Genomic DNA, 16,022 nt, shown 5'->3' with positions numbered 1-16,022 from the left:
CGAAACCCAACACAGTAGGGCACGATTCCTCGAATTTCCAAACATTGAATATTGCCTCGCCTTAGAATAACACGAGTGAAATTCCAAAGGAATATTTGATTATTTTGAACAAACGGAAAATCGAAACCCAGCACGATAGGACACTATTCCCCGAATTTCCAAACATCGAATATTGCCTTTCCTTTAAAGAGTTTTTAAAGACATGAGTGAAATTCTAAAGGGATATTCGATTATTTTGAACAAACGGGAAATTGCAACCCAGCATGATAGGGCACGACTCCCTGAATTGCCAAACATCGAACATTTCCTTCGTTTTAAAGAGTTTTTAGAAAACATGAGTGAAATTCTAAAGGGACATTCGATTATTTTGAGCAAACGAGAAATTGCAACCCAACACGATAGGGCACGATTCCGCGAATTGCCAAATATCGAACATCGCCTTCGTTTTAAAGAGTTTTTAAATGAATAATTATAAAACTAGCTTAAAACGCATTAATTCGACTTGAAATAAAACGGAATCAATCTTAAAGATTTGGACCTTATAAAACCAAATTTCATAAACCAAGTGGAAAACAATTATATGGGATAATATGCACATGAGGTACAATCAATTAACAAACTAAAAATTAAGTATAACTAACCTAAAAAAAATAATCCGATTACAATCATGCATGGGAAATAATTGATATAATAATACAATGACGAAAATAATAATATAACAATTCAACACAACCAAAACAATACACACAATAATATGCCACAATAGTATACATAGCATGATATAAAATAATCAATGCAAGATGCAAAAAAAAAACATAGCAATTAGAAGCCGATGTGCTATAAAACGATTTTAAAATAATAACGAATAAATGGACACATAATATAGGTTGACAAATTAGAATAAAAGCTAGGGATATATAATTTTTGAAATAGATATTATAGAATAAAAGTTTGAATCAAATCATATGCAAAATATTTTAAACACAAATTCATTTAAAAAATGACAAGGTACATGATAACTTAAATGATATATAATATGAAAGAATAAAAAAAAATATATGACAAGATATAATATACATAATAGATCTACAAAACATATATACATAAATAACTTTTAAAAAACAATTATTTGTAAAAACATAGAAATATACAAGCTTAAATTAATTTTATAATAAATTATATAATAGATTTAGGAACATGCTTATATATATATATGAAGAAAACTATATGTATAAAATACATAGATTTAATAATATATATAGATCAAATATAGGTATCAATAAATATACATACATATATAATAACTACTTAAAAGAGATATTACGTAGGACTATATAATGAAATACAAGAATAAATTTAAGAAATCATATGTGTAAAATAATATAAGGTTAATAATATATATATATGAAATGAAATTAACGTTAATACAAAGTATATGTATATATATATTAATGTTTAAACAAGAGGTTATATGAGAGTATTAAAATAGCTTAATGCAAAAAGAAATTTAAAGTGATGATTTTATAAAACAAAATAAAGTTATGCATGTACAAATATATATATAGAGAATAGAAAATATTATACAAAATATTAACATAATCTAATAAAAAAAATCTTCAAAACAATTGTACAAATAAGTAATTAAGAGTAAAAAGGACTATAAAATAAAGAGACTAAATTAGAATTAAACTAAAACAAAAGGGATAATTTGAAAATAAAATAATAATAATAAAAGGACCACCATGTGATGCGCGCAAATGCGTGGGGACTCAAGCTGGAAATAACCCAGCTCCCAAAACGCAGTGCTCAGATGCGGATTCATTTGCAAACAATGGTAAACTACGGGGCAGATTTAAAAGAGCAAAGAAATATGGACTAAGCCTAATCACACACCAGCGCAAAAGAAAGGGACCAAACATACAAATAACCCTTCACCGCAGAAACACGCGAGTCCTGAGGGTTTTCGGGTCGGGTCATCGGGCATGGTTTCCAAACGACGTCGTTTTTAAACCATTGCATCTGGTTTAAACGGCGCCGTTTTTGCTTCCCTATAAGGATAAATGTGCCTTCATTCAACTGAACCTTAGCAATGCCCTAGCCTCCCCCTTTTGTTGCCCAGTCAAGCCCCAAATGCTCCCCTTGGCGCTAATGCGCCACCACGAACGGTGATCAATGCACTCGGACTCCAAAGGAGTGGTTCTCGGCCTTGAGACCCCGTTCAGACTTCGATTTCAAAGAAGTGAAAGGGAAACGATGACTAGCTCGCAAGGTAAACCCTTCTTTTCGTTTTATTTTCTTATGCTAAAGAGTATATACACAAAACTAGGAAGAAAAGAACAGATTCAAAAAGGAGATAAATGAAGCCCTGGAAAATCACCTTTCAAAGTTTTGATTTTTCTTTGTATTGAGTTTGTGTAGCGCGTAATATGCGTGTCAAAAAAATTACAATGGTCGTGTTCTTGGCTTTATAGCCGAAACAGAATAAGAAAAATCCAAATAAAAATACAAATTTTTCTTTTCGTATTTGCTGTTGTGTGGTTTTGTATTTACTCGCAGGTACGGAGTGTGCGTTGGCGTACGGGGACTGTGCTGGCATACGGAGGCGCGCGTGGCTGCTGAAACGCTGGAGCATATGGAGGCGCCGGGGGGCTCGGCTGCGGCGGAAAGTGGGAGAGAGCCCTAGGGTTTCTGAAACCTTGATATTTTGGGCTTTTCGGGCCTGTTCTTGCAGATGGGCCACAAGTTTTTGTAATTGGACTGTAAACTGGGCTGTTATGATTTAAATTTTTTTTGGTCTTGTATCTGGGCTAGATTTTGGTTAGGTTTAATATTGGATTTTTTTTTTGTTTTGTTCTTTGAGTTTCTAATGGGCCGGGCAAAATAGGCCTCTTACATTAACGATTGCACTTGAATTTTAAAATTTAAAAAGTAAAAAAACTAAATTCTTTAAAATAAAAATATAGAACTAAATTTCAAATTATCGAAAAGTATAACAACTTAAGCATATTTTAACCTTCATATTATAATGAGAGAAAGGACATATATACATCAATTAATATTTAACCTATAATTTTTTTAATACAAAACCTACTTCTACTTGCAATGAACTACTATGTGATACCATATGTTAAAAATTTTAATTAAGGTTTAAAATTTTAAATTTTCTATATTAATTTTTAAGGGTTTATCTACTCTTTATTAAATAGGTTTTATTTAAAGAAAATACTATTTGAAAGGATAATTACGAGAGTTTCGAAAATACAACATAAACATGAAATTGCCATTATAGGTAACCTGCTGATTGCACCAACCAATAGACATAAACATGCAAGAAAACATGGAAAACTAAGAGTTTATTGTTTAACATTTGAACTCAATGAACCTACAATGTAATAAACTACTAACAATTTCGGATTTCAGAATCTATAGTTTCCGAATACCCTCCCTCTATCTCTCGAAAACTTCCAGGCCGAAACCGATTGAACCGGAGTTCCCTTCCATCCAACGATCACACTCTTTCCGCACTTGTCAAGCGTGCAATAACTAACGGCACTCGGAAACTGTTTGATCACCAAACTACCTTGGTATAAGGAAGACTCGCTAAACCCCAATTCGGTCATTCTAAACCTCGCGAAGAATGCCGACCACACTTCCAACTTCACACTTCTAACGACCCTCTCTTTGCCTTCCGTCGCCACAATGTTCCAAATCCCATTGCAAAGCACGGACTCGACCTCGGCTCTCAATTCACCTTCATGTTCCAAGCAAGTGTCAAGGCAGTCAAAAAATGTGCTGTAAAAGAATAACGCTTCGATGAATCGGTTCACGAACGACGGAGAGTTGTGGTTTGCTTCGATTTCGATGACAATTACTATAGTAGGGTTCAAATTTTTCATCACCCGCATCAGATTTTCCAAGCATGTAGGAATTGAAATCATTGTTCTAAGCACCAACGGACAGAAAACAGCCAACGATTCGTTGTTTCCGATTTTGAATAACTCTTCCTTGATGTCTTCCATGTCTTCGACGTAAACCGCAATGAACGAAAAGGGTAACTTAAACGATGCAGCAACACTTTCCAACCTCTTTCCGGTCTCCGCTATCTTCTCGTTGCCGACAAATCCCACGGCCGTTATCTTGAGAATCTCGACGTGGCGAATTTCACGTTCCGCCAGAGCTTGCATTAGGCCGGTCCATTGAACTCCACTCCGAAGTTCAAGATCAATTATATGGATCTTACTAGCAGATGCCACGTTCTCTAGAATGGCTTGTATTCCCATGAATTGCGTTACTTGAAAAAACGGTACATACTCATGAATTCTAACCGATATAAGGTTCGTATTCAACCCGTTTTCAATACCAGTCTTAAATATCATCTCCGGTTCCTTCGCTATGATCCTCCCCATTCCTGTATCAATCCTTTCTCGAAGACCTTCGGCAAAATAATATACGATCCGTTGGACCGGACTGGCTCGTTCCGACGCAATCCATTCGCAACGCGAAAGCAACCGGCTAGCACGTTCGAATTGTTCGTAACCAACTTTCTCCGCTGCGGTTAGGAGTAAGTGCACGAGCTCGACGTCTTTCTTCTCGTCATCGGACAAACCCGAAAGAGCATGACCGAACGGATGCATAATCATGGAGAAATCATCGTACCTCATGTCCGAAAGCTGTATGTACCTCGCTCCGGTCACCCTCATGATCTCCTCCGCTGAAAGTTTCTTCTGGCTGCCACCACGTTCATCCGTTCCATCCCCGCCGTCACTCCCAACATATTTGCTGAATCTCAATTTCTTGAAACCATTTCCATAATTGGTTAGCAGTTCCAGAGACGACGACCGACACGAAGACTGCATATTGCTGTCCTTAATGGGTTTCATGTTTTCCGGCCTCGAAAATTCTTGGAACACCATGTTTCCCGAGAAAACAGAGCTGAAACTGTATTCATCGGAAAAAGCTGACTTGGTTGCTGCTCGTCCCTGTTGTTGTTCTTGATTTTCAGACATCTTTGTTACGTTTGGATAAAGACCATAATTAGGAAAAACAGGATCATTGTCTGGATCATCTCCAATTTCTTGGAATCCAAACAGAGGGTCATGTTTTCCTTTTATTACAGTACCATCTTTCTCGAAATCAGGAAGATTGTAATTTCCTTGGATTCCATTGAAGTCGAATGGACTACTGAAAGGGAATAATCCATTATCCATTTTAGAACTTTTGAAACTTTGCATCAAATTTTACTTCCACAAGAGTATCTATGTAATGATAATCATAATAAATATCAACTCCAAAAAGATTTTTTTATATACCTACTAATCAAGTTAATTGCTTTATACATCCTTGAATTGCAATTCAAATTTTAAATTAATTCAAAGAATTTTAAAATATCACTATCGTATTAAGTAGATACTTCTATTGATATTGTCAAAAATATAACCTATGAGGTAGAGCATATTTAATACATTAGGATTAAATTGTGTGCACATTAAGTACGGAAGGCTTTTTTAAATTTTAGGTATAATTATAAATTTAACGTTTATTCATTTAGATTTTAGGTATAATGATAAGTTTATTTATTTTTTCATTTCGGCTTTATTTTTTTTCTTTATCACTTTAATTCTCAACTTTCAAATTAAATTGTTTTTTTTAATGGACAAAAGATATATGAATTGTTTAAAGTTGTATTGGCACTGACGTGAATTACTTTGAAAATTGTCGTGTTACTATAGTTAAAATTTTAACAGTTCAATCAATTTATCTATTTAACAAAAAACAATTTAATTAAAATTTAAAAATTGAGAAGCAAAGTAATACAAAAAGAATTAAGATCAATGTATTGAAATAGATAAACATTAGCAGCCAAATATATTATTATGTATAAATTTTGTACCTAATATATTTTTTAACATGTCAGACAGCGATGTACCTAGAGGTTGGAGCCTTAGCCCCCGATTAAAATGATACAATTGCAATTTTAGTCTCTCTCATGCAATTTAATTCCTTTTAGTTTATCTGTTAAATAGAAAAATTACTTTTTTTTTGCCTCATCAAAAGTTAAAATTTTAATTTATATAATTTCAATACAAAATTTTAGCTTTAACTCCCAATTTTTTAATTTTATCCGTCTTCCATTGCATAATTCTTAATTTTATATTTCACGTCAAATTTAAGTTATTCATACAACAACTATATACATGTCTATAATTTAAATTTCAAATATGCTCCATATTAAATCTAAACTTTTATATTTAATGCCTAAATTAACAGTTAAATTAACAAAAAAAAACTTGATTGATATAATATTATAGTTTGGAATCAATTTAAAACTTAGACAATAGTTGATGACTTTTTAATAAAATTAACCCTTTCTTTAATCTACAAATAGCGGTGTAACTAGGGGCTGGTAGAGGGTTCGTCCCCTTCCATTTAGACGTTTTAAAATTTAAAATTAATAAATATAAATTATATTTTAACTCTCTTAAAAATAAAAATTTAATTTAATTCTTTAAAAATTATAAATATATAAACTAATAAAATAATAAAATTACATTTATATTATTATAAAAATTACAATTTAATTTCAACTTTAAAAAATATTTTCTAACTTTGTATCTGCACATCATATCATAGTAACGTAAAGGAAAAATAAAATTGGGTTGGATTGCGATGGTGAGACTGATATTTCGATGTGGGCAACATGTCCGGCCGCTCACGCAAAAAAAAAAGAAAAAAAGAAAGCCAATTAAATACTTAAATGGCATGTAAAAATATTGTGGTTAATACAAATGGCACAAAGGACGATAGGATATAATATTTGGTGATTATTTCCACATAGCAAACGAAAGCAGCCATCCAAAATTAATGTTTAAATTGTGGGATCAAAGCAGATTACTCCCATAAAGCATTTATGAATTAAACAAAAGGAATGAAACTACATGACAAGGAGATAGTTGATAAGTACGAGAGAGACACAAAATGACAGCACGAGTATTAATTTTGGTGATTATTTTTTTTATGATTATTAAAATCTAAAAGTCATTATATAAATCAATTAGACCCATAAATTACATTTCTGGGGATAATCAAATCTCTAACATAATGTACATATGCTGAACAGCAATACAGTCTGAAAATAAGACATGAACCCAGTTCGATGCAGGCCACTGGCAAAATATTATACCGAAGAATTTCAAAGTTAATCCACCAAAAATACCTTTTTTTGGTATAATAAACGAACTACTCATATAAAATTTAAAAAGATTTAGACAAAAATAATAAGCTTAAAATAGATTTGAGTAAAAAAATTAGGTTTATTAAATATACGAGTTGAACTTAGGTTTCAATGTACACAACTCAAGCTCAACCTATTTACAAATTTGTAATATGATATTTTTCTTTTCTTGATATATTATGTAATTTATATCATGTTAAATTAAATATATCAAAATAAAACATAAATATTAAAAAATATGTTAAGTTATTTATGTTTAGAAATTTAATAAAAGAAATATACATAACGTCTAGTTTATATTCTCGTGCGATTCATGGTCAATTGTAAGTATTAGATTTATAATACTTTTATAGGATTAATATTTGATACGTTGACAATTTATTTACTTTAATTACTCAAGTAGCCTTAAAAATTGACATGTGACTTGTCAATCTATTGACCTCTTTATAGAGTTTAAAAACTCCACTAGCTTTTTTCATTTTTATAATATTAATTTTTGTTTCAAATTTTTAATGAGTTTCTTCAAAAAATCATTAATAAATTGAAAAATTAATGTAATTGAAAAATATTTTAAAAATATTTAACTAAATTAAAACAAGTTATATTAATTTTATTTAATTTAAAAAATATTTAATATCAAAATAATAGAAAAATTCCTCGTGATTGATTTTAATATTCATATATTATAATTTAAATAATATTATCAATAATTTCTTACAGATTATTTATTTTATATATATTGTTAAATAAATTTATTTTAATGTTAAAATTGTTAATATTTATTTTTGTAATTTTATATTTATTTTTCTCTAATTTAATCAATGAAATAACTCTTATTATATTAGAAAGATATAAATTTAATTTGTTAAAAAAATTATATTTTAAGTTTAACAATTTAACAGTCATTATTTTTAATTTTATAACATTAAAAATTAATTCAATTAAGTAAAATCTTGAAATAAAGAGATAATTCATTTAAAATCAACTTTATATTTAACATATAAAAATTTTTAAAGAAAAATTTTAAACAAAAGAAATGAAATAACTTTAAAAAAATAAAAGGCAAAGAGTAAAAAAAATAACTTACCCAAATTGTAAATTAATGTTTCAATTAAAGAGTGTCATGTCAAAAAAACTGTAATGTAAACATAACTATTCATTTTCTTTTTTTGTAACCTCATAATGCTATAGTGTATATATGTGACATTTTGAATTAGGGCCTAGTCGGAATAATAGTTTCGGGATCACAAATCTGAGATAGAAATAATTATTTTATGATTTTTTATGAGGTCTATGATATGAATGCATGCTTATGTGAAAGTTTCATGAAGAAATTCTATGCATAAAATGTCTAATTGAATTTTAGGGACCAAATTGAATAAAATGCAAAACTTTCATTCTAGAAGCTTTAAGCATGAAATTGCTTTAGATTATGAATTAGAGGCTCCTAATTAGCAATTTGACCAATTTTTATAATTTTGGACAAAAATGGATATGCATAGGAAAATTTTGAAAGAAAGACCCTAAGGGCATTTTGGTCATTTGGTAATTAAGAGAATAAAAAGGGAAAATCAAAGCAAAAATGTGTCCATCTTCTCCATGTGCTAGCTGAATTTCCCAATAGCCATAGCTAGGGTTTTGTTCAACATTTCCAAGCTTGATTGTAAGTGCTCCCTAGCCCCATTTTAATGTTCTTTGTATTTTTTAAGTCTTTGAAGCATGATCTACCCATTTCTACCTATATTTTGAGCTAAGGTTCATGTATGAAATTTGACCCATGTGTAACATACATGTATTTTGATGATTAATGGAGGAATATGAATGTTTGATGCATGATAAACATCTTTTACTAGGTGATTTTTAGTGAAAACACCTAAAAAGGGGACTTGTTTGTAAAAGTGTAAAAGTGGGTAGTAATAATGTGAAATAAAGGAAAATGTGGGCTGATATGAGCATGGTATATGTTCGGCTAGGCTTGGGTAACAAAGAAAATGCATGCATTTCATTTTACGAGCCTAGGGACTAAATCGTAAATAAGTAAAAAGTTAGAGGTAAAAAGGTAATTTTACCAAAGCATGAATTATGGATTGATTTGAATAATGTGATTAATAAATAAGTTAAATTTGGCATTATAGATCAAGAAAAACATGAACCGGGTCTTGATCTAGGAAAGAATAAAGTATACGACAATTAGGCTCGATTACCATCATTTTGTACCGAGGTAAGTGCATATGCAAATAATGTGGTGTTGTAGCATGTTTTTAATGTTTTGATATTATGTGATAAATGTTTTCTTCCTATTATGAGTTATATACTTATTGGTTGTTATAAAAGCATAAATGATAATTGGCCGGTACATACAACATCACGAACAAGTACAACAAAGTATGAGTTGTGCAAGTGAGGAAAATCCCGTTTGAACCTTAGGAATAGTCTAGGATACAAGTAACACATCATTAGGAATTTAGAAATCCGAACTCGTTGAGTTGGTCTGGGTTCGTGATATGTATGAGGCATCCGAGCTCGTTGAGTTGGTCCGAGTTCATTATGGATGCGATACATGTAATTGGGTTCCGGGCAATGGTCTTGTGTGTCCTACCGGTGGCTAGGTAATCCTTGAGTTGGTTGGATACCTGACAGCTTGTGTGAGCAGCCCGTGTAGCTACACTTTGACCGATAGCTTTTATGAGCAAGCCCATGAGTAGCTCCATTGCGAGCGTTACATGTTATTAGGTAGCTTTGGCTACGTATGTATATGTGGCACTTATGTGCAAGTTTTTCGCTTATCCAATAGTATTCCAAGTGCTCAACAAGTAATGTAAATGATGTGATGAAAGTCCCGAGGAGGGCATGTTAAAGAGGTATGGTTATATGATATACTACGATGAGTACAGGTATGTACGCTAAACCTATGAATAATGCCTTGGTAAAGAATACTTTGTGATGAGAAAGTATATCAAAAGGTTTAAATGATGAATAATCTTTATGTATATGTTACTATGTCTTTGCATGTTGATTGCTTACTGCCATTGCATATTATTTGCATGTGGACTTACTAAGTATTAATGTTTACCCCATTTTCTTTCCATCCTTTGTAGTTCCGCCAAGCTAGCTCGGGGATCAGAAGCTGTCGGAGTATTCGATCACACTATCAAAAGATTATTAGGTATAGTGAAATTGTTATTTTGAGTATGGCATGTATAGGGGACTTGGTTATTTTGTGACATGTGTCCTGCTATTTGGCCAAATTGTGAAGGCCTATGATGTTGATGATTCATTTTGTAATGGCCATGTGATATGGCTTATATTTGATCATTAGGTTGTAATCTAATTACCCATGCATGCATGTGTTAGTGCCTTGATGATGTGATTGTTATTGCTTGGTGAATGTATGATAAAGTATGGATTAAATGCTAAAAGGTAAAAGATGACTTAATGGCTTAAAATGACTATAGTCATGAATGCATAATTTGAAGTTATGGTAACAAGTTTAATAATGCATGAAATTGGTGGGGAATGCTTCTAAATGGTGTAACAAAATGAATGTGCAATAGGATGACATTATAAAGATGTGAGAGTGCCATGGTGTTGAATATTTGAGTGTCTAAATATGTCATGTTGCATGCTATGAAATATGTTTGAATGTATGAATGATTGAGGGTGACAATTGGCTTAGAAAATAGCCTTTAAATGGTCCACACGGGTAGACACATGGGCACGTGTCTAGACCGTGTGTGACACACGGTCTACCCCACGGGTGTGTTGAATGGTCGTCTGTCCCCTGCACCCTAATTTTTGCAAGTCAGTATGCCTAGTAGTAAACACACGGGCTAAGACATGGGCATGTATCTTGGTCATGTGAAGTCTGCACCTTTTTATGAAAAATTCATTTAATTTTAATTGACCACACGGTCTAGCCACATGGGCATGTGATGCGGTCGTGCGACCCTAAATTGATACTGATGTCATAGTCAAAGAGTTACACGGCTGGAGGACATATGTGTGTCAAGAGCACACGGGTGTTTCCCCTGTTTCACATGGGTGTGTGGTTCTGTATTAGGGAAAATTTCTCAAGCTTTTCTAAAGTCTTCGATTTAGTCCCGAATCACTTTCGATGGTTGTTTTGGGCCTCGCAGGCCCATATTAGGGACAAATTGTGTATGTATGAATAAAGTTATTTTAAAGAAAAATTTTATAGCCTAGTTTTTGCATGAATGACTGTGTATGTGTTCGGTAATGCCTCGTATCCTATCCTGGCCTCGGGTACCGGTAAGGGGTGTTAAAATATATATATTACTAGATACTAAATAAAATCAATAATATTTTTAAAAAAAGTACTATGAATGGGCCTAAGAGGGATTAGCATAACTGTTTACAAATATGGGCGGATTTAAGTAAAATTTGAGACCCATATTTTTTATGTTCAAGCTTAGGCAACTATGTACGTATGATATTAATATCATGCATAAACTTGACCTAACCTATAAACATCTCTAGTCGTAACCCAGTTAATTGCCATTAAGTCCTTTAAGTCAAATTTTGCTATTAATCTTTATACTATGAGTAAATTGTAGATTTAATCATTGTAGTTCAATTTAATCATTTGTAATATATATATTATTTATAAGTTATAAATTTAGTTGTTATAGTTCAATTTAATTATTTCTAATCCATGTACTTTTTTATCCCTAACATCGATTCCGTGCATCTTTCTTTTATAAGCATTATGTAAAAATAATAAATTGAAATCACATTATATACAAAATTTTCGCATGGTAAAAAAATTAATAACAAAATTTAAAAATAAAATCAACTAAACTTGTCCTAATAAATTTATGAAAGGGCAAGCTTCATTATTGGAAATGTACACGTGCCAAGTGGAGATTGATTGCGTTTATGGGAACAGGAGCCAAACCATGCTGAAGCCAATGAAGTGGAGGATGGGGCCGGCAATATTGTTGTCCTTGAAATATCTACACACATATATTTATATGGTGCAGCAGTATGTGTGGATATAAGGTAGTTTATTTTATTACAAAGGTGGGGGTTCGAGGGTTGATGGTGAGTGACAAGAAAGGTAGAAGAGAACCCAAGTTGGAGGAGGATTTTTTTTTTTTGTTTGTTTGTCATATTGCCAAAAAACCCAAAGTCCCTTTTGTTCTTTTTTCTCCATCACAGTTTGATTGGAGCTCTTCATTTCAATCTTTTTGGTTTTTATTTTGCCCTCTAAGTTCATTAATCATTATATCACCACCAAATAGCTTTCACTGTCTCTTTTTAATCTCTTTTTGGCCATTGCAGCATCAAACAGAAAGTTGCAATGGACGGTTCTATCTCTCCAAAACAAAATGAAACCCAGGCATCCAAAAGAAGGTTTCTATTTTATATAAATACTGAATTGGTTCATAGCAGGCAGCATGCATTTAACTTTGGTCATGTTTTTATTACCAGGAAAGTGGTTGAAAGGACTGTTGTGACTGTAAAGATAGGAGAAAATGGTGGAAAGTTAAAGAATGACGGACCTCCTTATGATTCATGGTCATGGAGGAAATATGGTCAAAAGCCTATCAAAGGGTCTCCTTATCCAAGGTAATTATTTTTTTTTCTACATTTTTTGGTTCATGGTTGTTGAGTTCATGTTTTGATCATGCAGGGGGTATTACAAGTGCAGCACATCGAAAGGTTGTTCAGCTAAAAAGCAAGTAGAAAGATGCAAAACAGATGCTTCAATGCTCATCATTACTTACACCTCTAGTCATAACCATCCAAGCTCTCATCTGCACAACACCAAAACCTTATCACAGTCACCAACTAAAGAACCCCAAAGTAGTGATGATGATGATGATGGTGATAATGATGATCAGGCCCCAACCACTAAGCAAGAACACCTACCTGATAAAGATGAAGAATATTTTCATTACCTACAATCCCCATTAAGCTTTCCCCAAAACAAAGAAGATCCTTTCAGTGGGAATCTAGAGAGAAGCACAGTGGGGTTATTGTTGGATGAAGAGCCAGTCTCTTGTTGTTCTCATATGAAAGTAGCAGCAGCATCTCCCATACCAAAATCAGAAGAAAATGATTTCTTCGATGAGCTTGAAGAACTACCCATATGTTCAGCTTTCACATGGTTCATGAGAAGCAAGTTTTTCGATGAAGGGATTCATGTTGTCCCTCCTTGATCTAAGTGTATATATATTTTTACAGCCTTGAAAAACATGTAATTAATTAAGGTGTTCATAGTTGAAGGGATTATTATGCCTCCATTACCAATGGTTCATTTTCTTTTCTTTTTGTTTTGTCTGAGGGTTTACAAAATGATATAGTTGGATCACTGTGGCTTGAAAACTGAAAAAAAAAAAAAGAGCTTGGGCATTGGTGCCATTTGTATTGATATTGGAGATTGGGAATTTTTGGGGGAGAAAGGTAAAAGAAAAAATCTAGCAAGTCGAATGGATAGAGAGATAGAGGGGGCTCTTTGATTGATGCTGCTTTTTTTTTTTTTTTGGTTAGGTGAGCTGCTCCTTTCGACATTAAAAATGGATGCACGAGGTTCACGCGAGACTGCTTTGCTTTGAGAGCTTTTTTTTTCTTTTCTTTTAAATTATCTTCTTTTATGTTCCTTACTTGATAATGGATGCTTAGATTCCATGGGAAGAGAAGATTTGCATAATGAGTTTTTGTTGAACTAATGGTTCTACTCTAATTAGATCAAATCTTTAAATATATTTAAAAGATTTAAATAAAAAAATTTATTTTAAAGATATTAAATTTTTTATTATTCAATCTAATTTGATGTATTTAATGCATTGAATATTGTTATGGAAGGGGTATGAGACTGGCACCAAATCAACATTGTTGGTGGCGATTTGAGCTCAAACACTTAAGTGTTACTTGAAATCACTATTAATAAAGTTAATTTAGGTGATGAAAGACAAAAAAATAGTATGCATATATCGTCTCCAGTCGCTACAGTCATCAACTGTAATGATTTAGTAGAGAATCTATATCTCCCTAACTTCGATAAGGCTCATGCATACCCTTTTTCACTCAACACCATTTCCTCATTATATTAACTTCATATTTAACTCAAAAATTAAAAAAATCAAATATTAAAAAAAAACCCTAAATCACTTACAAGTTCAAAACCTAAACTTGAGGTATTTAGTCAGAGATTTGGATCAGGTTCCAGATTGAGTTTCCTTAAAAGTCTACAAGGTGTGGTTTTTAGCTTATTTGAGGGATTATTAAGTTGTTGATTCCTAGCTCTTTTTTTTTTTTACTTAAATAATATAAATAAATGATTTATTACTTTAATAATATAACTCAAAATTATGTACCGAAATATAATTGATTGAAATAGTATTATAGGGAGAATGGTACTGATACAAATTCGCATTGTTAGTGGCAATTTGGGTCGATACAAAGGTAATCAGTATTGTATTGGTGGATATGCTATTTTCTTACTAGTACTATCAATATCGATCTGTTTTAATGTACCGTTTTAAATTTTTCGTTATTTTTAAAAAATATTTAATATATATATACAAGCATCAAATGATAAGATTAAATAAATCTCATATGTTGTTTCAAAAATTTTTTTTTCCTCAAATGCAAAATACTCATAAAAAAATAAAGTTTTGATTAAAAAGGTAAAGAAAATGATGAATGCACCTAGTAGATCCCAGGGATTAGATCAAATGAGTCCTATTATTAAATGGATTAATTTAGTTCTTATACTATTAAAAAGAATTAAATAAGGAAAAATTGGTAAAGAGTTACCATTTACTGTTTAAAAGATGTCTTTTGTTGTTTAACAGAGTTTTATCTTGAATACATTTTATGATTCTATAGATAACATATTTTGTTTAAAAATTGAACTGTACACGGAATAAATAATTTTCATGTCATTTTTCAAACAATAAATGGTAAGTATATTTCAAACAATAATAGAGACACTAATTTAATCCAGAGGGTCTTTGAAGGTACATTCACCTAAAAAAATTTAAAAAATAGTGGCATGGGTTCAAATATCATCATATGAAAATTTTACAATACCAAAAAAAAAATACTCATAAAATATTATTTAATAAGTTTCACAAATACAATCCATTATTAAACAACCTTAAAATAAACAAGAAAAAAATTTATTCCATAAATTAAACAATAATCATCTCATACTATGCATATAACAATCCATAATTCAAAAAATTCCAAAACCAATAATAAAAAGTAAATTAAAGTTAAAATATATTTAAAATTAATTTTTCAATACAAATAAATAATAAAATATTCAATTTAAAATTTAAAATTTAAAATTTATTTTTTATGGTATCAGTTAATACACTATTCTGATTGGTAAGGTGAAATCAACCAATACATACTGATACGACTGATATTATCAAAATTTGAACCGAAACAAATCCTTAAGTTTTTTGTTTCGGTTTACTACTGGAATAAAGCGTTCCAATCAATATTGGAACGGAATTGTCTACCATGACTAACACATTTTGGTGATAGTCAATTTTTTTAAAGAAAATATGCATGGAACGAGGAAGAGAGGCAGAAATTCTCTACCCCAAGTCGCTAACAACTGTGGTGATTTGGCAGGAAATCTCTACCTCCCTAACTCCAATAAGACCCATACATACCCTTTTCCAGCCAACACCCCTTCCTCATTATAAATACTCCACACTAAACCCAAAAAATTCAAAAAAAAATCCCCCAAAATAATGGGGAAAAAATCAAATCCTAAAATATATTACAAAAATCCTAAACCACTTACCAAATA

At 31.5% G+C, this 16,022-nt stretch overlaps 3 protein-coding genes across 4 annotated transcripts; 2 read left to right on the top strand and 1 right to left on the bottom strand.

Annotated features, from left to right (window-relative positions):
- The first annotated feature begins 2,057 nt into the window (after positions 1–2,057).
- Positions 2,058–2,797, top strand: LOC107940560 (uncharacterized). The gene is made up of 2 exons (XM_041082919.1): positions 2,058–2,269; positions 2,557–2,797. The coding sequence occupies exons 1-2, from the start codon at positions 2,173–2,175 to the stop codon at positions 2,781–2,783; spliced, it is 324 nt and encodes a 107-aa protein (XP_040938853.1). The 5' UTR covers positions 2,058–2,172; the 3' UTR covers positions 2,784–2,797.
- A 469-nt stretch (positions 2,798–3,266) lies between these two features.
- Positions 3,267–5,283, bottom strand: LOC107940562 (DELLA protein RGL1). Its single transcript, XM_041082918.1, has one exon. The coding sequence runs from the start codon at positions 5,229–5,231 to the stop codon at positions 3,417–3,419; it is 1,815 nt and encodes a 604-aa protein (XP_040938852.1). The 5' UTR covers positions 5,232–5,283; the 3' UTR covers positions 3,267–3,416.
- Positions 5,284–12,233: 6,950 nt separating this feature from the next.
- Positions 12,234–13,497, top strand: LOC107946000 (probable WRKY transcription factor 65). Of its 2 annotated transcripts, none has more exons than XM_041082917.1 (4): positions 12,234–12,292; positions 12,533–12,604; positions 12,683–12,820; positions 12,885–13,497. In XM_041082917.1, exons 2-4 carry the CDS (start codon positions 12,552–12,554, stop codon positions 13,411–13,413), a joined length of 720 nt encoding a protein of 239 aa, XP_040938851.1. In that variant the 5' UTR covers positions 12,234–12,292; positions 12,533–12,551; the 3' UTR covers positions 13,414–13,497. The 2 variants fall into 2 exon arrangements, with proteins under 2 accessions (XP_040938851.1, XP_040938850.1); XM_041082916.1 differs by having other exon boundaries at positions 12,266–12,308.
- Positions 13,498–16,022: the final 2,525 nt, after the last annotated feature.

This window comes from Gossypium hirsutum, chromosome A12 (genome assembly GCF_007990345.1).
Source record: "Gossypium hirsutum isolate 1008001.06 chromosome A12, Gossypium_hirsutum_v2.1, whole genome shotgun sequence".
Classification (NCBI taxonomy): domain Eukaryota; kingdom Viridiplantae; phylum Streptophyta; class Magnoliopsida; order Malvales; family Malvaceae; genus Gossypium; species Gossypium hirsutum.
This window is presented reverse-complemented; position numbering and strand designations above follow the sequence as displayed.